This window comes from Equus caballus, chromosome 18 (genome assembly GCF_041296265.1).
Source record: "Equus caballus isolate H_3958 breed thoroughbred chromosome 18, TB-T2T, whole genome shotgun sequence".
Taxonomy (NCBI): domain Eukaryota; kingdom Metazoa; phylum Chordata; class Mammalia; order Perissodactyla; family Equidae; genus Equus; species Equus caballus.
This window is the reverse complement of record NC_091701.1, coordinates 80920649-80943602: the sequence shown is the minus strand read 5'-3', so window position 1 is coordinate 80943602 and position 22954 is coordinate 80920649. Positions and strand designations below refer to the sequence as shown.

The following is a 22954-nucleotide window of genomic DNA, read 5'->3' as shown; positions in this document are numbered from 1 at the left end:
GAGTGGGGACGGCGGTAGGGGAGCCGAACTTTCTGTAAATTAAGGAGGCCAGAGAGCAGTGTGCAGGCTAGACACAGCTCCTCCTGGTGCCTCAAGGATCTTCCCTGGCTCCCTAGCCTTTTCTTGAACAACTCCCACCCCCTCTCCCCCGGGAATCACGCTTTCATTGCTTTGCTCTGTGTTCCAGGAACACAGCCGGCTCTGCCCCACAGCAGGGTCTCAGCACGCTGTTCCTTCAATGTGGAAAGCTGGTCCCAGGCACTTTGCTTAGCTGACTCCTCCTTATCTCTTCAGGTTTTAGCTTAAATAGCACCTCCTCAGAGAGGCCTTCCCTGATTGACTGTTTAGAGGGAGTAACCCTAGCAATTATTCTTTTAAAAAAGTTTCAAAGAGATATATTGTATTATGTCAGATTCGTTAGGTTTCATTATGATGTGTTGTTGACTATACAACAGATGTCTTACTTAATACATACAGGACCCAAGTCCTGTCACGTCAGTAATAAGCAGTGGTGTTTTGCAAATATGAGCTCAGGTAACACCAATGGTACACCTGTGATAACTAGTAATTCTCCACAGGAGCTACCCGTTTATTGCCTTATCACATGTACCGGGACCCGTCCGTATTCTATGTGTTCGGCTGTTTGCTTTCTCCCACCTTCACTGGAGTGCCAGTCCAAGAGCTTACAAATCAGGAAGTGCTCAGAAACATGTCTTGGATAAGCGATTGAACCAAATTTCCTTTCTGAGTGAACAGAACCTCAGGATGGGGGCTAATGCGGCTCCAGGTCACAGCTTCCAGTCCCATTTGTGTGTGGGGAACAAGTTCATAATAAAGCTCCTCCATCCTCCTCCCGAGGACCTCGTCCTCCCGGGAGCGTACTCCCCTCCTTTCGCTTTCCCTGGCCTAAGTCTAGTTGCCTTTGAATTCAGCAACCCAGAGGTGAAAAAACCCCCAGTCACTCTGGGAGGCGGGCTGCTCTCCTTTCTCCTAGACCGGAGTGCATCAGAACCCTGAGTGCTTCTCAAAATGCAGGTCCTCAGGCCCTCCACCCAGAGCGTTTGTGAGTCAGTGGATCTGGGCTGGAGCCCAAGAATGGAAACCCCTGACAGGTTCCTAATTGATGCTAATACTGCCGGTCCAGGGACCACACTTCGAGAAGCACCGTCTAGAACCTGAAATCACCTGGGATTTGACGAGCATGTGCGTGAGCAGGAGGGAGGCAGCAAAGACCAGGAGCTGCAGGGGGTTGGCGATGTCCAGGGAGCAGGGGCGTTGGCAGGGATCATGGTCTTGGAAATCTACCAGGCAAGCCTTCGAGTTGACGTAGCCCCCGAGCCAGACAGCCCGTTACCCGTCCCCATCGTATTTTCGTTATATAAACAGCCAGCCAGCTGGTCAACCTGCTAACTCCCCTGACAGTGTTGAGACACGTCGTCCCAAGAGAGTGAGCAACCATCCTGGTCTGGTGGGGTCCAGGGGTTTCCTGGGACACACGACTTTCGCTGATGAACCCCATCAAAGTCTCGGGCCAACTGGGCGGACTGGGTCTCCCTCAACCCAAGTCTCTTGGTCTCCAGTAAAAAAAGACATGGAAAAATATCTCTGGTATAATGTTTATTTAAATAGTAATCTTAAAAAGGCTTTATACAAATCATATAAACACAGTTTGACATTGTTGTTTGTTAATTTTTTACACGAAGAATCACAGTAAAAGCTCAAGTTCACGTGATCTGGCTCAGCCAGCGAATGGTTGAATACCTTTAACTGCAAACCCTGGAAAAGTTAACCTTCTGCATGACAGTTCAACCTTTTCCCTTGTTTCCTTGCCATTCGTGCTCACTCCTCCGACCCTCATCCCTGCCAACTCCCCATCCCCACCTAAGAGAGAATGCACCCTGCGGCTCTGTCGAGCGCCGGTCTGGGTGAGTGTGGAGGTAATGTGTCAGTCAATACAAGGCAAAAAGGAGATCAATACTGTGAGTGGGGTCCCAAAGGGAACAACTCAGCAGACGGGTCAGCCAGCCTGCCTGCACAGAGACAACCAGTGCCCCCGGGGTCCATGGCCAGGTTATGATCCGGCCCCGTCTTCCTGTCTTACAACAGACCAGCCTCCGGCTTTGGTGAGGTATCTGCTTGCAGCCCAGGGCAGTCACGCAGGGCCTCGGATCAGCCAAGGGTGAATGCGGACACAGGACCGTGCGGGGGATGCAGGTGGAGTTGTACATAACTTGGAGGTGAACTGCAGGCTGAGACGGGGCTGGTCTCTGGGGATCTGTAAGACGGCCCGCTGCCGTGAGCAGGCTAGGACCCCCGGGGCAGGCTTTGGATCTCGTCTTCTTCTGCAGGCTACTTCTGGTGCTCCCAGGACTTGCTGGCTTCCTGATCACTGAGCTACATAGGAAGGCGGAGAGGGTGTGGGCTGATTACACACTTGCTTCTGGGGCAGGCCCAGCTCAAGGGGATCTAGTGCTACGCCGTTGGGCTTGAAGCTTTGCTCTTCACCTCTAACTACCACTGTGCCCACGGGTGCCGGGATCAGCAGTCACACTCAGGTCCTGGGTCAAAGTCACAACACCACCACTGAGTCCCACGTGACCATTCACATACACAGTAGACACAGAGAACTCCAAGGGCAAAGACACACACACACACATGAATAAATAGCTGTCGTCAGAATGCTCCCTCTGCATACAAAACCCTGTGACGTTACCATTGGAACTGGCATTTCCATAGTTAACATTTAAAGGGACCGCCCAGTCCCGTTCACCCTCCCCTCTCACCCAGGTATGAGACAAATGAAATTGTGGGTGACCATAGCAGCAAAAACGGTCTGACAGTTCACCACGATGTGCAATAGGCTGGCATACTGTTGGGTTTCAAATTGTGTGCAGCACACAGGCAATCCTTAGGCGCTACCACGAAATCAAGGTTTGGATCTCGACGCGGACAATCTTATCCTTCACACGGTTTCATTCTACTCCTGATGCCTCCCCTCTGGTCTGGCTGAGAGTCATCGAGGCTGTGAGTGCCACCCTGGGGCAGGCTCACTCCGTGGCAGGGGCAGGGGCGAGCTGGGGGACCTGGCAGTGGAGCCACGGGTCAGGGACACAGGACCGCCTCAGCTCATGATGCTTACTGATCCTACAGGGGGGAAAGACGCTTCTCCTTCATTTTCTCAAGGCACTTAATAAAAAACACATAAATTGGTGTGTGTGTGTATGTGTGCGTATATGTATGTATGTGTGTACATGTGTATTCATGTGTGTGCATGTGTGTATGCATGTGTGTATGGGTGTGTATGTATGTGTGTGCATGTGTGTGTGTAAGAACACAGGTCTCTCTGGGGTGAACCAATGTTGTCAACGTTCTGGTCCACGGTGCCTGCAGACTTCTGGTTGGAATCCCAGCTCTGACTCTGCTGAAAGGCTGAGGTGGTGGCTGTAACCCCGAGGAGAAATCAGTGTTTACTAGCCAGTCGGAGCACTACTTATCAGAATGTCTCTGTCTGGTCTGCTCAGCGTTGCCATCACGTGATCACAGAGGCTGGACTTCTCTTTTCTCTCTCCACTGTTCTCCTTTCTGTCCAGTGGTTGCCAGTCACAGCTCACTGATGGGGAAAACATACCAATAGCCTGCATTTCCCCTCCCCATCTCTGAGAACATCAAACAATGCAATTTCCTGGGGCTCAGAGACTTGACAAATGTGCCTGTGTATGTGTGCGCACACGTGTGCATGTGTGTGTGCATGCATGCATGAGTGTGTGCATGTGTGCATATCTATGTTTTAGAAGAACAAGGAGCAGGGAAAAGAAAAAGCAAAGCCACCACCAGAGGCCCCACAAAGTAGCCTCACAGCCATGAATTCTGGGTCTAGATTTCACGAATGGCTCCTAGTCACAAAGCACATTAAGGCTTGTCCGCTTCTAACATGGAGGTGCTTCTGTGGATTTTGACATGTGAAGTTTCCTTTCTGGTTTGTTTTAAATCACATATAAGAAAGAGCTGTTCATGCTGACCCTAAAATGGCAATTTTCCCCTGGATAAAAAAAGTTAAAGGCAACAACATCCTACTTAAATGCAAGGACTGGAAATGGCAGCTTATAGGGTGGGCCGGCAGGACCTGCACCACGGCAATCACGTTAAGTCCTAAGAAGAGCCGGAAGGCTTGCTTTTAAGTTTCTTTCTAAAGGTGGAAAGTCTGAAAAGACCCTTTGCTTTTCGAGTGCTGATTAGAACGAGAAAGCAGAGAACAAAATTTGTTGCTCTGCTGCTATACTGGAGAAGTCATCCTCCCCTTCTGCCTCTTTGAGTAGCTCACAGACCAAAGAAATAAAAAATAATAGTGATAACAAACCCACAAACAAAAGAGAACTGTGACCCCAAAGAGACGAGCTTCCGCCTCTGTCCCAGCAGTGATGCGGCGGCCACAGGTCTAGGTGGGCTGGGACCCCCGCGCGGCCGCCTTTCCCCTCCACCCTCCCCTCGCCCGTCTGTCCTGTCCACACCTTCGGTGTTCTGGATCCCTTTGATTATGGCATTCAGTTTCCAAAGGAAAAAAACATTGCAATCTTCACTAGCCCCTCTTGCTGGAATGAAATGTCAGATGCGATCCGGGCGTAATCCGTCAGGCCTCCGAGCAGCACTTCTGGTGGTTCATCTTGACCTTGTGCTTGAGGCCGTCGTAGAGCTCGAAGTTGTAGTTCTCCAGCGTGGTGCAGCTGCGGGAGCTCAGGCCCGAGTAGGAACAGGTGCAGTAGAGCAGCAGCCCGGCACACGTGGCCCCCAGGAGGACGCCCAGTGAGCTCATGGCGATGATGGTGATGAGGATGGGGTCCAGCGTGTACAGCCAGCTCTTCTCTCTGTTGGCCGAAGGGGCGCCAGAGCCTGAGGTCGGGGCAGATGAGTTGCCCCAGTCCACCTCGTACTCATCTGTGAAGAAAGCACACGAGAGACTGTGGGCTCCACCCCTTTCATGGGGAAGTGAGAGCTCGCCCCTCCGGTCCAGGGTTCTTCAGAGCCCGGGGTCCGCGGCAGGACACCAGAGCTGCACTGCACGGCTCGAAGTCCCCGGCCACTGCACCCCGCTGGGTAACTTTGGGCCAGTGATTTAACCTCTCTTGCCTCAGTTCTCTCTTCTGTGAATGCGGACACTAATACTCATGGGGTTGTTAGGAGGATGAAAAGAGTTAACGTTTGCAAAGTGTCTGGTGTAAGCAAGCACAGAGTAAGTACAGTCTAAGTTTCTGAAACTTAAGTAATTTGACTCATGTTAGGTGAGTTCAGGTTTTAACAGCATCGGGGTGCTGTGAGCACCTGGGATGGCTGTGCTCTGGGCACCGTCTTTCTTTGCTTCCTCGTTCCTCACTTCGGACAGCATCAAGTTAAATCGAAGGACAGGATGCGACTATTTTCACAGGATGCATTTCCCAGTTTAGCGTGCCTGGCCATCCACACCGCACATTGTTCTCAAGCCCCCAGACCTCACTTACCTCACTGTTATGGGTTGGAGTTATGTCCCCCCGGGTGCCCCAGGACCTCAGAATGTGACCTCATTTGGAGATAGGGTCTTTACAGAGGTCATCAAGTTAAAATGAGTTAATTAGGGTGGGCCCTAGTCCAACGTGACGATATCGCTATAAAAAGGGGAAATTTGGAGACAGACACAGCCGGGAGAACGCCATGTGAACAAGGAGGTGGCTGTCTGTGAGCTGAGGAGAAAGGCTGGGAACGGATCCCTCCCCCTAGGCCGTCAGAAGGAACAGCCCTGCCAACATCTTGATCTTGGACTTCCAGCCTCCAGAATGGTGAGAAAACAAATTTCCGTTGTTCAAGCCGCCCAGTTTGTGGTTCTTTGTTACAGAAGCTCTAGCAAACGAATATACTTGTATTTCTACAAAATGGCCAAGGCACGACCACGCCCATGGCTAATTTTGTGAAATTTCCCAATAATGCCATGAAGAAGGCAGGGCGACGTTACAATTTTTTTTTAATGGACGAGGACACTGAGGTTTTAAGAACTTAGGTCACTAGATAACTCACTCAAGGCCCCAGAGTTAGCAAGCAGTTAGCCTAGGAATAGGAGCCAGGCTTTCTGCGGCCTGGTCCCCTGCTCTTGCTGCCCCATCTCGATGCTGCTGCTGTTTGATCTACTGCAGCCCCTCCGAGAAGGCGCAGCTTTGCCCATAAAAGGAGCGTTAGATGGAGCTTTGCAGGGAGCCTGTGTTGCGTTAACAAGGTGCTGTTTTGGTTAGTCAGTCTGTTTCCATAACTACCCTTGAAGTGTTTGATTAAGGTCAGGTTAAAAGCGGCTGCTCTGTAAACTGCTCTTCTTCATGGCATCAATCTTGGTCTAAAGCTGTTCTTTCAGGGAACCTTGGTGCTCCCTCCTGGAGATCGACTCTGTCACTCAGGGAAGCCACAGAGGCCTGTGCTGCTCTGAGCTGAGGGCAGAAGGCACATCTACAGGTTTACCCAGGTGCCCTCCAGTCACGACTCTTGCTTCGGCCTCTTGAAGTATGTGTGTCTGAGGTGGGAGAACGGAGCTTCCAATAAATATGAAAACATGAGATGGGCAGTGTGGAAAAGAAACCTAAACCTTGCAACAAGCCCCAGCTTGGAGTCTTGGATAGAGTGCAAGGGTTCTTGCACACCAGGGAGCCAGGGCACATGGCAGGCCTGAGGGATGTTCACATTTTCCCTCGTTCCCTCAGGCCCTGTTTGGAAGGAGGTCAACGGGATCAAGCAGCGACATGTACAGAGGAGGCTGGCTGTCACTCCTACTGGGTTGATCCAGATTTGAAGTCCATCAGTGTTGAAAGTTGCCTGAAGTAGGGGACCCGTTTCAGATTAGGCAGAGGGAACTCAATGAACTTTCTAAATCTCCAAATTTGACCTTGACAGAGCAATCGACGGTTTCTTCATTCCTTTACGGATTCTTCTCACTTACATTTCCGACTGATAGTTCTAAATTCTGGCCCTCTGTTACCCTGGGCATTATTTTAGTTGACATCTTTATAACCAAACTTGAATTTCATGATCATCTGCTAAATCATAACAATACTCACCATCAATTTCATCTTCGTAGCCCTCTCTCCCGTGTATTTCTGGGATGTCCACTATAATGAAAAAGAAAATGAACAAATCAAGTTATAACAAGTTCTATCGCCATGGCTGAAAGGAGGAGACGCAGGCTTCCCGAGGATGGGCAGCTAAGAATCACCTCTGCTTCTAGACCATTTTCCGTGTATATTACGGGATCCTTTCCCTTCGTAGGATCTGTCTGTACTTCCAACAACAACCAGAAGAATAGAAACAGTAAGAAAAGTCTTTAGTGCCAAGTAAATCTTCACTTGTGTCTTTATAATGACTGTCCTTCTTTACGAATATAGGTCTGAATTTCATCTGAGGCAACGTCGATGCCATCTGATGCCCATCATCGCTGCCATTACTGTGACATTCATTTAGTGTGACGCATGGTCTCTCCTCATATGCATGAGTCCAGGTAGACACAAAGTACAAGAGTCTTTCTCCTCTCGATTTCACATAAATATATGGTAACTTAAGGAGGTCACATTTCATTGTTGTATGTTTTAATGTAGAAGCAGAACCAGAGAGAATGTCATCACGCCTGTCCGCCTCCACATATTTGTGCTAAAATCTCTTGTCTTCCCTTCCCAGTCTATTTTTCCTATTGGCTTTCTTCACAGTTTAGAGTAGATGGAACATGGGCATCCCACCTGACTGGCCCAGGCTGGAACAGAGCTAGGTTAATTTACTCTGAATTTTCTTCAGTATTATCACCATCTATCTTTTTCTTTTTTTATGACAATTTTTTAGGGAGGAGGTAATACAGGTCCCTCTATTCATTGCACTGTCCATCTTATGGAAACCAGAGCCAATGTAAATTATCTGAGTAAAATGGCAAAACATTAAAAAACAGAATCAAATATGTGGTGAAGAGAAGGGTCTTATCATTTCTCCTGTCTCACAAGTTAATCGAAATGCCTGTCCCCACTGTCAGCTCAAGATGGCGCCAGGGAATATAAGTGGCCCTTGAGGAGTTTCATTCAACCCAAAGTCATGTGAACAACCTCAAGGTCAGCACTATAAACTGATATCCAAAAATCAAGGCTTAAAACAAAACCAAAATCTCGAACAGCTAAAGTATCAAACCAGAAGCAAAAAAAAGAACTTGAGACCAGCTCGAACTTGTCCCTCATCAGCACAACAGCTCAGGGAAGACCTCCTTGACCATGACCTGCACTGAGCATCGATCCAGCACCGCCACACTTGAAATTCAGGCTTTTCCTGGAGGCAGTGGTTTTAATCATGTGAGAAGTCTTCCTCACTCCTGGCCAAAGTGCTAAAGCACATTCTCATCTCCTTTGTCACTAGGAAAGGATGCACAAAGCCACTTGCCAAGACCCCACTTGAGAGGATCGATGCCATGTGGCAGCGATCCTCCATAAATCCAGCCTGTTCCTGGCATGTTTATCGCGGAGCAACTGGCACCTGCAGGCCATGCCAGCTTCCCCACCTCAATGCCCATCCCTGCATTATTCTCTGGGCCCCTACAATGCAGGCTGTTTCCTTGGAATGAAGACGTGAACATGAATCAACAAGAGGCAGGCGGTGTCCGTCATAGGGATCAAAGCAAGCTTGTGAAAGTCAACCTGGAGATTTTTTTTAATCTTATGAAAAAACCAAACATGGAAGAAAACCATCTCATTTCCAACAATTAATCGTTTTGGTGGGATGCTCATACGTCTTAACACCTTCACGGGTAAAAGATGCAGAACGTTGGTTAAGAATATGTGCTTCAGCCCAGGACAAAAACTGTAGGGTTCCTGCCAGTGACTTTTGGGTCAAAACCTGTTCTTGCTTTTCGAATCGGTCTCTGCCAAGGAGGCCAGGATGCCATCCTGCTCCATCTCGCACTCTCAGGCGAGAACTCTTAGGACACTGTTGATCACGGGCTGGAAAAGGGTGGATGTGCACTGATCTTGAAGAAAAAAGGGTAAAAGTATGGTAATGAAGATGAGAGCCTTTCGTCCACAGAGAGCACAGCCTCTCGTGGGTGGAGGCAGAGGACAGATGAGCTGACCTCCCAAGAACCGGTCAATTTCTGAGGTTCTATGGAATTGACCGCCCAGATGCGGCTGAGATTTCTGCACCTGGAGAATCAAAGGCCGCTTAAGGTGAAGAAGAACACTCTGGAGGCTTGGCTTGGATTTTGTATAATCACTGTTCCCAAGAGTTGGGGTGAGTGGGAAGGGATTGGAGAAAGGATAAGTTAATCAACATTTTCAAAAGCGCATCTGTTCACCAAGCCTTAAAACAGAATGACACCCTGGGGAAAACCCAAATAAAGGGAGCATTTGTACAAAAAGCAATTTACTTTGATAGCAATTTTCTCTAGTCCCCTTGCTAATATTCTTGATACCTGTGTTTGATTAAGAGCTTTCTTTGTCAAAAGCCTCTTTGCCCTTCACGGGCCACTTTCCTTTTCTGTTGAGCCCAGTAGGCAAACCTCAGCCTGTCTCCTCAGGATGCTGGCAGGACAGCGTGCCGTTCTTGCACTGTGTCCCTGTAATTCTAGCAAAGAAAAGGCAAAGGTGGGAAGGGGGAGGGGGGGCTACGGACTCAAGGCAGAGAGGAAGCAGCACTTCCCTGGGAGGGGAAATGGCAGCCACAGGATGCAGACCCGCCGGGGAAGCGAGGAGACAGCAGAAGAATGTGGGGCCAGGGCTTGGAATTAACCACTTGGAAAGCACCTTCCAGGATTGTGTGTCAGCGGGCGGGTGTGTTTGTGAGTGTGCGGTGGATGAGGGGGAGTGCAACGGGCCACACCTCTAGGAGAACAAGGATCCGGAGCTGATCTTACTACCCACATGACTTCCACTTTCAACCTTTGTGCTCACACGACCCTATTTCCTTCTGGGCCCCTGTGTGGATTCAATCTCAGGCCAGTGTGGCTGCAAAGCCTGCATTCTGACTCTCAGTACCATATTAGGGCCAGGGAGGCCCCCCGTCTGCACGCAAGTTCTCTGGGCATAGGCAGGACCACTGCCACCATGTCGTTGCTGCTGTGTCCTAACAGAGAGGTGTGCCTGGTCTTGGGTCCCGGGCCCCTGGACACACACGCCCTGGCTGTCTGCCTGGACTTGGGTCCTAGACACCTAGACGTGCACTCTCCGGCTGTCTGCCGGCATCGAGGGCTCACCACTTTGATGGGAACTTGCCAAGACTTCTCAGAACCAGAAGATGTGACGATCTGAAACGTGTGGCCTCACATTCACGACAGGCATTACTCAGAGAGGGAGGGCTGGTTTCTGTCGTTCTTCAAAGGGCAGTCTTCGTTAACTAACCAACCAGCCAGTCAACTGAGCATCACTGATGAAGAGGGTTTACCAGCTGCCCAGGAACCATACTGAGGCCTTTGGGAAACGAAGACGTCTGGGACCAGGTGTCTGCCATCGAGGCCTTTCACTGTGTGGGGAAGCGAAGCCTCGCCTGTGCCAAAGGCGAGGAAGGACAGAAAGACAACGGGCGTTGTGAAGGGACCCCCAGAGCGGCCAGCGTCCGGGGCAGGCGTTGGGCACTGAGGCTGGGCCTCTGCCAGGAAGGAACAGTGGAGAGAGGAGGAGGGGGCATGGAACTGAGGCTGCTGCAGGGCCTGGGGCGTCCCAGCTCCTCCTCTGTCTGACGGATGGGAACGGTTTCAACATGGCACCCGAGCCTTTTACTCATACACTGATCTCTCGATCTTTAGCTTGAATTCATCCTTATTAGATCCACCAAGGAATTCAAAGAGATTGCCTTGTCTGGCCACAAATCTCCACCTGTACCTCCCCAGGTGACAGTCAGGTCTCTGCCCGCCCCCTCCCCAGCTGCTGCAGACCAGCAGTGAGCTCCTGAGTGACAGGAGGGAATTTAAGAGAGTCTGAGTACTCAAGTGAGCAGAGCAACCACCACTAAAAAGATAACACCACCCAATTCAACAAAACCTGGTCGTCTTCACGTTGAGATCCAAGTCTCAGGCTGAAAAGTCTCCTTGCCTCTCTGAAGTCTCCCCCATCCCTGTGTCCCACCCGCCCGGTCCCCCCGTCTCTGTCCCCCCCAGCCAGCATCATTGAGTGGTGGCTAGGCACACAGTGAGGGGCGAGTCAAGATCCCACCCATCTCCTATTATCCTGGCTTTTCAGAGTGAGAGACCCGTGGTGGCTAGTTATTGACGCCTCCGCTGGACTGTTCCAGGAGCTGCCTCCACCCCAAAGACCGAGACATTCTCCAGTGCTGTGTCAGTCAGCTGCAGCCCTATGGCGCAGATGGCAGACAGCTGTACCCAGTCATGGGACGAACCTGCTCTCCGGAGGCAGGTCTTCCCCGAGGGGTCTGGAACACCGCCCGGTGCTGTAAGACCACACATGCTATGCAGAGCAACACCCCAGACACCCCAACCGCAACCGGGAAAATTCCCCGCCGAGCGCCACTGGGTCCCACCCGGAAGGCTCGCTCTCCCAGTCTTTCTTTCCCATTCCCCGTCTCTTCACACACACACTTCACTTCTCCTTCCCCTCCCCCATTTTCTTCTCTTACATTAAGACCCTTTGGGGTCAGTTTGCTTTTCTGCCGTCATTCACAGAGAGATGGTGACCTGCGTGCGCTCTCACGGCCCCTGCAGCCCCACAGTCCACTGTGCGCGCATCGGCGCTGAGGCTGCTCTGTCTACCTTCTGCCTCGTGAAAGCAGCTTCACAGGATTGCTATAGAATGAGGAGTCTGCCCCAAACCACCGGCTACTTCTAGATAAGTGACTTAGGACAGTCCGTCCCTGGGCCACTGGCACACAGATCACTTCACCAACATATGTTGGTCTTCTTTAAAAAACCCCTTCCTGTCAACCCTGAGCAGTGGACTGAGAGGCCCGGTTGAAGCTGGCGATGGGTTTGCCATCCAGAGCGTGTAGCAGGGACACTCAAAGGACCGCTCAGGGTCAGCTCTACTCTGTACCCAAAGGGAAGCAGCATGGGATGTGGAGGAGCCCCGGACTGGGAGCAGATGGCCTACCCCTCATCTGTGTCCTGCTACTGGCCCCAGGGGTGAGAGCCTGGACAAGCCATGGGCCTCCCTGACTGTCTGTTGCTTCTACGTCAAGTAACCACTGGTGTTCTTCCTAGCTTTAGGATTCTATCGTCTTTACGGGAACAAAATGGGAAAGCTCTGGGACCTTTCTGGAGCAGGCTCTGAGGAGGGCTGCCAGTTAAGGTAGACGGGCGACTTCTAGAGAAAAGGGCTCCATGGCCCCACACTGCTCACACCCTCATTTTCCCTCAGGTCTGTCCTCTCCAGGAATTGGTCACTCCCTGGAGGCTTCGATCTTGAGGTCGGCGTGGGGAGAGAAGACCATGAGAGGACAGGTAAAGGGCAGCCACGAGGTCCGTATTTCCAATACTTGCTCATTTGGCTTAGGAACCAGGGCTGCTGATGGGCAATCCAGGCACTGACAAGGAGAGTAAACCGCGCCCAGGTTTTCAGCCTCTGTCTCAACTGAGGCAGGGCAGATACAATCACATGGAAAGTCAGACCCAACACGTCCACCCAACCCGCTCAACTGCACCCAGCCTGTGAAGCAAGGATCGAAGAGACTCTTACACACAGGACATCACGGAAATCACTCATTTTCACAGGTACCAGGGGCCATCCACTTCAAGGAGGAAGAGATGGAGGAAGGAGGGCCGGGAAAGGCAGTAGAACTGAGGGTAAGCCACATTTTCCACACCTCGTGTGGGGCTGTGATTTACGTGGGATAAGCTCTTGGCCACTTAGAACCTTGTTGAATTTGATTCCAAGTTCTTGAACCCCTGAGCCAGCTAAGTCCCGGGCCTGTTCAGATGGGAGTGGCCTCCAGAATGTTCTCTCAGCCACTTTGTTTTGATCCCAGCAGGAGATACGACACCGAGACCCAAATCAATGAGCAGTAAGGAAGGACCAAGGAGCTATTTCTTGGCCCTTTAAAGTGTTTAATTCAGTGTAGCATGTAGTGTTGGCTGAAGGCCACCCCCCCCCCCCCATCACACTTAATTCCTCTCATTCAGTTTGTTCATCCCCAGTTGCTATCAGGAGGCAAAATTCCAATGTTGATCAAAACTTTGCCAAAGCTCCTCCATTAGAGAGTCAGGCTACTTTAGAGCCATTTATTTCTTGCTGGGTTTGGCTTGAGTGTGGAACACCACCAGAAGACCCTTTATCATGGGTTTTTATCTCTTGGGCTACAGCCAAATCTGTGCAAAGTCACAGAAGAAGTATTTTTTGGAGTTTTCAAGCTGGGAAAGAAAAGTGAGGTTGGTTGAGCTATCAGGAGAGTCTGAACTGGAATTTAGCTATTATTTTCTATTATTTTTAGTTGAGTAACTAGGAGGAGACACTAAAAGCATTGGAAATACCAATTGCAAATGAGACGGCTGTGAAATGACCTAGTAATACTTTCAAGTGTGGAGGCGGACGAGCAGCTGAGGCCAGAATGGCTCCACTGAGCCCCAACAATGGCGTGAAAATAAGAAAAATGCAGCCAGAGAAATGTTTAGCTATAACGATAGGTTTCATGATTGTGCAGGCTGGAAAAACACAGCAAGACTGATGGAGGAAAATTCTGGAATCTCTCCTTTTCTCTAGGTCTTTGGAAAAGCAGAGAGGTAGTCTCCATCACCATAAGTGGATACGTCAACAAGAAGAGGCTCTTCTGTGGTTGGCCATCTTCTCTTAGGGTATGAAGGTGGGAAAGACAGAAAACTTCAGAAAAAAGTGTCTCCCCTCCCTGCACTGCACTCTTATTTTTTCCTGAGATGCGAGGAAAAAAGTCTTAAATCTTCACTTTTCAGGGAGGTCCCCAGTGGGCTCTGATAGCTTTCCTCTCCTCAGTCCCAACATTCACGAAGTGCGTGTACTGGAAACACCCCTCAGGTGGAGTGGTTTGTGGGTCAGAAAAGACTCGAGTTGAAGAAACAGAACTGCATCCGTTTCCCATGTGTCAAGCGACGTCTTCTTAAGGGCTGACCCTCGTGTTTTGTAGGTTCTTGGAAAAACCCTTTCTGTACACATGTATCTCACCACAAGAGCTGGCTATACTTCAAAGCAGGACTCCTCCGACCACGAGAATGAATAATAGTAAGATTATAGGGGTTCCAAGAGGTACCTCTCTCTGCCCATTCAAGACATATTTCCCCCAGAAGCTTGCTGGTGACCAAGGACTGTAATTATAAGAGAATGATTCCTCCGGCTTTAGTCTGCTCTCCCATAAGAATGTAACCACTTGGAGGAGGAAACCAGTTAAGCCTTTGTGTGCAGGAATCTGACCCAGCTTTTCTGGGAGCAGGCTTTGGTGGAGAAAGGGCAGACAAAGTGCAAGAACGCCAGAGGAGAAGAGAAGGGGCCACCAAGAGGGGGAAGGTGCAGAGGGGAGGTTGGAGGTTGAAGACGAACAACACCTGCACAGAGCAGAGGGTGGAGACAGATCCTTCTTGGGGAAAGAGGGGATGGTGGCCCTGTCATGAGCTGCAGAGCCGGGCGATGTTGGCATCGTGGGCGCGCTATGGTGACTCACTCTCTTGGTCTGCAGTTGGCTGGTTGGCCGAGGAGGATGAGCAGCCTGGGGGCTCCTTTGACAACCCATGTCAGCCCCCACCTGGGTCCTAATGCCTTTCTTCCTACCTCAATCCCAGCTGTCGGAACTGCCCTAGAGAAGTAACGAGAAGCCCACGGGGCCCCGAGGTCCTTAGGCCCCTTCTCCCAGCCCCTTGGCGGCAGTAAGGAAACACAAAGGGACGAGGAGTTTCTTTAGCAGACTGTGCTGAAACGCAGCCTCGGGAACCAGCAGGTGGCTGAGAACGGGCTTTGTCAAGGCCGCCTCCAGCTCAAAGCTTTCTCCACGTGCACTCCCATCGTTACTGGAGCTGGCTGCTCTCTAACAAGTCACAGAGAACTCTGGTCCAGACATCCTGTTAACGAGTCCTGCGCCTGGGGAAGAGATCACTACCCTGAAAGGCGAGACCCAGTGTACGCTGGCTCTGGTTCTGGGTCAGAGCCTCTGCTTTGGGACATGGTAGTTACTGACATCAAAAGGGTTGAATTTTGCACAGTAGAAGATGAAACACGGCTTGGGCGTGCATGTGTGTGTGTGTGTAGTTACCTGTCTCCCACTCACCCACACCTCGCGCTCATGCTGCTATCTTCCCTGAGCCCTCCAGTTATCCACCCAAGCCCCATGGCCAAGAGTGAGCAGTCCTGGACTTCCGGCAGGCCAGAAGACACCCATAAAGCCCTATTTGGCTGTTGACACTGCCCATGATGCTCGAGTGCAAGTCGCGTCCCCACCAGCCCTGTGTCTCAGTGCACAGCAGGACTCAGGCAGCGTTCTGGGGGGAGATGGTGTTTCCCACGAACAGGTCCCTCTTCTCCTCCTCTACCTGCCGCTCCTGGCTGGAGCCATCTGGAACCTGCAGCTTTGCTGGCACAGAGAAGCCTCTCCCTAGAAAAGGGCCTTGCCGCCCGGTGCCCCTCCTCAGTCCCGTCAGCCCTAAACCTCCTCGGAAGGAGGCTGGACACCTCCTTGCAGCCAAGAAGGCCGACTCCTCGCAGGATGAGTATGGGGCCTTGGTCTCAAGGCCCCAGGGACCGGAGACTCTCTGCTGGCACGTAGGCCTACTTGTGGCTGCTGGAATTTCATTTCTGTCTGCAGCACAATGCGGTGCACTGACCTTAAAGGATGTTTTTTACATGAATTTTTTAGTAGAAAACATAAATAAATAACAGCAAGGCACAGCACAGTCATTCTTGGAAGAAACCAAGTGCAACTCATTAATCGCGGAGACCAGGGTTGCTGCTGAGCCAGGAGGGAATTTGCTCCCGTGCCACTGCTGCCTGAGCGTCGGGGTGCTGCCACTTACAGCTGGGCCCACATTCTCCACAAATTGGTGGTTAAAACAAGTCCCTGTGATTAAAATTCCCTTCAGCTGAAACTACCCGGAGTCTCCTTTTGCAAGCGCTCCTCCTGCCTTAGAGAGAGGGGGTAGTCGCAGAGATGGTGTGGCTTGTGCAAATACGGCAGGGGTATAACCCAGGACGTCCACCCATTTGTTACTCTCTCAAATGAGGATGGTTCCCTGAAAAGGATAAACATCAGCCATTTGAAGCAACTATTGAAGTGAAAACAGGCATGCCATCTGACCTAGATATCCTATCCTATCGAAATGTGTACAAAGAGCCAACTTGAAGGATGTTCACTGCAGTATTGTTTATAACAGCATAACAACTACACACAACCTGAGTGCCCACAGTAGGGGAGCAGTTAATAAACTATGGTCCATCAACACAACGTGGAAGGCTGTACAACAGCTAAGAAGGGTGGGGTCAATCTGTCGGGGTGTACCGAAGTAGCCTCAAGACTTCGTCAAATGAAAAGAAGCAAGTTGTCCAATAAAGGGAAGAAACACACATGGTGACACCATTTGCACAGAACCAAACCAAACCCCAACCAAGCCAACGACATGAGGGGACGTGAAGATCTGTGTTTGCCGAGGTATAAAACAAGGCCTGCAAACGTATACAGCAAACCACCTCTGCTGGTCACCTCCGGGGAGAAGACTGAGACTGACTGACAAAGAAATGGATTTCTGCTTTTTCTGTATTATTTGCGCTTTTTGAGGATGTAGTCATGTATAAGTTGTAAATCTAAGCTGTGTAAACTTGTAAGTTTAAAAAAGAAAAGAAGAGAAATCAAGCCTGTTACTATCCTGAAGTTTCCCCCCACAGTCCCCTTCAGGATCAGTCAACGCTCTGGTCAGGAGCCTCCAAGAAAAGGCGTTTCCCCACTCAGCGCCAAGTCCTGCCACCAGCATGTCTGTCGCTGACTCTTCAAATGACCATTCCTACTTTTTGGTCCAATGCCTAGGGACTTTAGGGTCTTTTTTTGGCTCTTGGAGGTCAGTGACAGCAAAGCCCAAGAACACCGACTCTACCCAGAAGAGAGGAGAAAGATTCAGGGTGTCCTGCCCCCTGGGCTTGGGGCAAATGTGGCTCCTGCTGGCTGCCCGGAAGCACCTTGGCGCTCCATTGTGCCATACCATGCTGAAGGGAGTTTTGATCTTTGGCGATTCCCCAAATCTCATATCTCTTCAGTGCTTAGGTTTGGGGCCAAACGGGATCCTCCTCACAGCTCGTGCAAAAGTACTGAGGTGGAGGCTGTGGCCTGCTGTCTTCTGAGGGAGTGGGTTTCTGGTTGTGACTAACCTCTAGACACACTCCGGTGCACCTGATCTATATCAGGCTTAATTAAATCCTACCCTAGGCCTAGCTTTTAATTTATTTACATAAGGCGACTCTTTTCCCTGCTGATTTAAGACCTTCAGCTGTGTTCCCCTCTCTCCTCCTTTTTCTCTGGTTGGATTTGTTTTGTGTTTTCTTTGGGCCATCATTGAAGAGGATGAAAGGCCAATTGCAGCTGTGAGAGCCCCAGCGATGCGCACAATTAGAGCGAAAATGAGCCACACCTACAGATCGGCAGTTTGGCTCAGATGTGTGGCCACAACACAGACAAATCAAAACTTAAACATGAAGCTCTTTTCATCAAAGATTAGAGAAAGGCCACAACGTTTGTGCCAACAACCGCAGAGCCAGTGGAGAGAGATGGAGAGCACAGACACAGCCCACGCAGATGGGCCGGGTGTCCGTTACAGGGCTAGGAGGGCAGCGTCTTGCTTTAACAGCAAGAACGCATGTTTAAACCATCATAAAGGGCCAGGTAGGAGCCAAAAGAGACCACAATGGGCCTCGACATCTGGTATTTATGGTCCATGGAAGCACAATTTCTGTAACATTTATGCTTGGCTAGGTCTGAAATACCACACTGATAGCAAGTGCTGTGTTTGATGCCTAAGATTAGAGACCTAACCGTGTTTGCCCTTTTGGGGAAGAGAGAGTACTTCCAGAATAAGCCTGGGGACTAGACCCAAGGCAGGTAGGATTGCTGAAATTCTCAAAGGTGTCTCCAAATCCAGCCACATCAAGGAAGCATGAGCAACGGCTAATTTAATTCAGTCTGGCAAATTTGGTCCCAGTCAGGAAAATGTTGACTGAGCCTAGATCTCTGCTTGAAATAAGTACTTTCGAGATGCTTCCATTTCATCCTTTACTAATAGGAATAAATGTTTTAAGGAAAGGCAAATGTTATTTAGACAAAATGAGTAATTATGCTCATCATTAGAGCAACAAACAAGGTTCTAATCATGGACATTCTACTCCATTCTCCCGCAGGGGACAGACAGTGGCGTCTATGCTGAGCCATCTGGACTAACTGAGCTTCCTGTAAGACATGAAGACCAGAATCCCGTTTCTTTTCAGCACATTTGGACAGGTTGTGGCTGTAAAAACCGCTCCTTCCTAGATGGAGGTCTGGAGAGGAAGAAATGTGGGACTCTGCAGAAACAGGGTCTCCTGGACACGCCTCTTTTCTTAGAACCTTTAAGGCTGGTTCTGGGACCCCTGAGGAAGGCTGCTGGGTTGATGGAATGCTGCCAATACACTCCGTTAGGGGCAACAGTGGGAAATCCTGCCACAATCTCTTCTGGACCGCCATCTAGAAACACTGAGCAGCTGGGAGTTCATATCTCCTCGATCTTTTCCCCTAATCTGATAGAAGTCTGATGGAAATATTTTATATAACTAACCACCAACTACCCAAAGAGGAGAACCAAGGAAAAATACTTGTCAAACAAGATCTGTCTTTTTGGATAAGTTTCCCCGAGCCCCTCTCCTCCAAGTTTTTATAGAATGTTGCTTTCACAAAATGTTCCACCCTGATAGTTCCAGGTTCACGGTAATCATATAATTATCTTCATTACTTTCTCCAAAATGAAGTCTAGAGTGTCTTTGAGTCCTGAACATGCTACAAGTTCCCGTTTCGTCTGGGAAAGTGCTCATAAATTGGAGATCAACGTCCCCGTGGAAGTAATAATTTGGTAGGCAAGGGGTAAGATGTCACCACTTCTTCTCCAAAGGAAGCCATCTGTCTCCATAGAGCCGAGTACACGCTTCAACTTCACTGGTCCCACTCCCCCTGGGGCCCTTTGAAAGTAGAGTCCAACCTCCAGAGATTTGCCATCAAGAGAAATTTTGTGGAATCACATTGAGCAATTTAGCACTTAGCAACTTCTGCAAAATCCCACACCAATCATAAAAGTTGGCTCAGCTGCACAAATTGGATAAAACTCCTAACAAGCAGCAATAAAAATAAAGGAAGGAAAAGCTGGCATCCAGCCTCAAGAAGAGAACCCAGCTACCACCCACCGAAGCGCCCTGGAGCTCAGAAGGCGAAGTGTAAACTTGGGAAACGTCAATTTGTTCAAAGCCTCCATTTCAACTTTGTTCTCATAGGCAAAGGAAAAAAAACCCAGATGTTTGTATAAAAATATCATCATTTTATTACATTCCACACAATACATTTTCAAATAGTTTCCAACGTCCACAAGTTATTTTGACACACAGGCAACTGAGCAATGCAGGGGACGTCGCGGTTATAGGGAGAAGGGAGAAGAATAGGAAGTAAAAATCTTTAAGTTTTCTTGTTTTGCTGTTGTTCTTTGGTAATTTTCGGTTATTTAGGTGTTTGCTTGCCTGCCAGTTTCCTTTGAAAGACAGGGCCTTTTAAAAGATGAGGTATCAACCTCAGAAATATTACTGAATTTCCTATCCTATTCTGGCTTTAATCCCAAAAGTGTGGGATAAGGGAAAAGACAATTTCACTTTATTTTCAGCATCCTGGTTTGTCAATGGCAAGGCTACGATTTTGTTTCCTGCCGTCACCAGCAATTAGGGGAGAGTGATTGCTGGCATCATATCAGGAGGGGATTTTTCACCCTAGAGATGAGGGTTTTCCTCCTGGAGCTGCTGACATGAAACCTCTACTAAGGCAAGAACTTTACCAGTCAAGCTAGACCTTCAATTCATTCATTCATTCATTTACATTTTAGTAGTTGCTATCACCTCCTTGTCTTCTGAGAAGCAACTCTAGACACATGCATGCATGCATTCGCCCGGCCAGTCTCTTTTCCTAGAAGAGAGTGGCCTTTCTCTCCCTCTATGAAATACAGAATTTTGCTTTTTAAAGCTGCAAGGCATGATTTTGCAGAAGAGCTGCCCTTTTAGCATAGTACCTGGATGATACTATGAAAGTTGCTGGGGCCCCAGAGAGAGAGAGAGAGACAGAGAGACAGAAAGAGAAGAGAGGGAGAGAGAGAGAGGGTGGGAAGTGTGACATTCCCCAGCTGGAGTGCATCATGGGCGTCACACAGATTTGAGCAGTCTCCTAGTCTCAACTATGGCACATACCTAAAGGTGATGCCACACGGGGCATCAGATACAGATAGAGCAAATTCACAAAGTTGTTGTCATCTTCTTTTAAAGCAGGGAAATCCTCTAGGGTACATGGTAACTCAGACAGTTGCTACACTGGCTGGATTTTCCAGCGTAATGTCCCGACACCACACCTCCATGGGGTGCCTACAGGGATGCCAATCATTTTGAGGGAATGCCTGGCCCCACGACTGGATGTGGACACCTAAGATGAAATAGCCTTAGTGACCAGCATGGAGTTCATCACCTGGTGTCCTGGGTTCCCCACCCCACTTCTTTCTCCATCTTCAGCTGGGGTAGGACACATCTTGGAATCTCAAGGTAGCTCTCGCTCTATCCTTTCATCTTTGCTTTCTTGGCAGCGCTGCCGTGGTTGAGACAGAATTGCTCTTTGAAATAGAATAAGAGTGGGGGAGCACTATGCTTTCAGGAGGATGAAACAAACCAGATGTGAAAGTGAGTGTGTGTGTTGGAGGGACCTGTGTGGATATTCTGAAAGAATGCTAAAGTCTCTCTCTCCTAAGCAGCCAAAAAAAAAAAAAATCATCAGTATTTTGTTCTCAGAAGGTACCTGGAGGCTTTGAGCCCAGGCAACCATCTTTGGAGAGAATGTTACTCATCCCCAGTGGATTGCTAGCAGGAAGGTGAGAAATAAATACCCCAAGGCTGAGCCCCAGCACACCAGGAATCTCGTTAAAATACGCATCTTCTATCAATGCAATTGACTTCATTATTGAATCCATCCTTTGTACAATATCATTAGGCAATTTATCTCTAACATCCCCCTCCCTGTGTTGCTTAGAAGGACAAATGGGCAGCAATGGATTTATCTCCCTTATAGCTTCTCCTGATGAGGCAGCGACATCTGGAGATGCCAGGCCAGCCTATGGGAGTGCATTGGCCAGATGCTATGGATGCTTTAAGGGGTAGCACATTGGTACATTAAAAAAATGATGACTTTTATTCTCTCGTAATGTTTAAGTCAGTCAGGTGGACAGCCTTATGTTTTAGCGGCTATAGATTCAGGCACACATTGACACCATGAGAGGAAAGCAAACAATCCCTTTCCCCCGTATTTTACAAATGCTGTCACAATGACCAATGGAATACCAAGAAGACGGTTTTTAACCTTTGTCCTCGACTCCATCCCAAGTTGGGCACAATGAATCCATCGGAGTGAGGAGACTTTTAAAAGACAACATTTCAGTCTTTTCTTCTCCTCCCTTTTCCCCTCTATCCCCTCCTGCTCTAAACTTCAACAGGCTACTGCTTTGCCGACCTCAGTCTCAGGTTTGTTATTCTCTATGACTTATTCCAAGGTTGGACTTAACCAATAAAAGCTAAACATTCATTATGAGCTTCTCGTTTATAAGGCAACATGAGACAGATTTGCTTCAGGGCTGGAAGTAGAGGCGGTTCGCATGCACGCAATGGCTGCTGTCTTGTTACTTCCAAGACGCCAGGAGACACGACAACAGGTCACGTCCGAGTGCACTGGGGGAACCTTCCTCCTGGGCAGGTGGGTTGGGAATGGGAATAGGGTGGGAAGGGCCACATTTCATTTCATGTGGCCTCTAGTTTTTTAGGTACCTGGAGATGACAATGGTAGCCAACAGAAACCCAGCCAGAGCTAGATAAGGCAACAAAAGCTTCAATCTCTTCTCCAGGTAAACAAAACTAGTACAGTATATTATTTTCTGTAAAATGTACCCCTGGAGAAGTAACACAAGAGTTAAGGGGGGCCCTCTCTGAACACACCCATATGCCCCCCTCAATGAACCAGTCTCTCCCTCACCCACACACACACACGGAGCTGTTCACACGCACAATGTATTCTATGTACAAACACACAGATCCAGGTTCCCCCTCAGGGCTCCGGCAGACTGCCCACCGAGAGGGGGGATGGGGTAAGGCAAGGGGAAGGGACAGGGGCCAGTCTCTGGAAGAAAACCGGCTGGGCCTTGAGTCATGAAGCGCTTAGGGTTGTCTTTTCTCATATCCCAAGATGCAGCATTAGAGTTGGGTTGGTTGGCTTGGAATCAACAAAAGAAGAACCCAAGGAGAATGGTCAGGATGGACAAGAACACACAGGGTTTGGGCCCGAGAGGGAGGTGTCTGAGAGCTCACACAGAGACTAGGCGAGGAGAAAAAGTGCAAAATCAGGCCACGGGGTAGCAGTCTTTCTCGTCTGTTTGGATGCGGTCCTTGCTTCGGCCTCAGCAGTGCGAGCTGTGCTCTTGCTCTAGCTTAATGGTTAGGGTGGGCTCCACCGCCAGAGGGGCCCCGTTGGAGTACTGGGAGGTTTTGTAGGTGATGGAGTGATCGGTCTTCTTGGCCGCATAGCGGAAGCGGTGGTAGTGGAGCACCAGGGCCAGCGCGATGGAGACCAGCACCAGCACGGCGCCCCCGGCGGCCATTAGGTAATACCAGTAGGCTGGGATGGGCTGCACGGGCACCGTGTCCACTGTGGGCTCGGTCCCTGGCAGGAGCGTGCCCCCTGGTGGAGAGACACAGAGAGGGTTGCTAGGCTGAGAGCATGCAGACTA

General features: G+C 49.7%; 1 protein-coding gene and 1 long non-coding RNA gene across 5 annotated transcripts in view; one reads left to right on the top strand and one right to left on the bottom strand.

The window, feature by feature from the left end:
- Positions 1–1604: 1604 nt before the first annotated feature.
- The window catches only part of NRP2 (neuropilin 2), a 112887-nt gene continuing 91537 nt past the window's right edge, over positions 1605–22954 (bottom strand). For 2 of the 4 annotated variants that reach the window (XM_070241694.1, XM_001505114.6), the window contains exons 16-17: positions 7068–7118; positions 1605–4932 (exon numbers count right to left, since the gene is read on the bottom strand). In XM_070241694.1, the coding sequence (XP_070097795.1) occupies positions 4628–4932; positions 7068–7118 (356 nt within the window). In that variant the 3' untranslated portion in view covers positions 1605–4627. Of the gene's footprint in view, positions 4933–7067; positions 7119–19453; positions 22906–22954 lie in introns of those variants that run through there. The other 2 variants (XM_005601698.4, XM_001505116.6) reach the window with 1 other exon arrangement.
- Positions 12317–21002, top strand: LOC138918697 (uncharacterized). The gene is made up of 4 exons (XR_011428398.1): positions 12317–12421; positions 12692–12763; positions 13677–13768; positions 18312–21002. It is a non-coding gene; the product is annotated as an uncharacterized lncRNA (long non-coding RNA).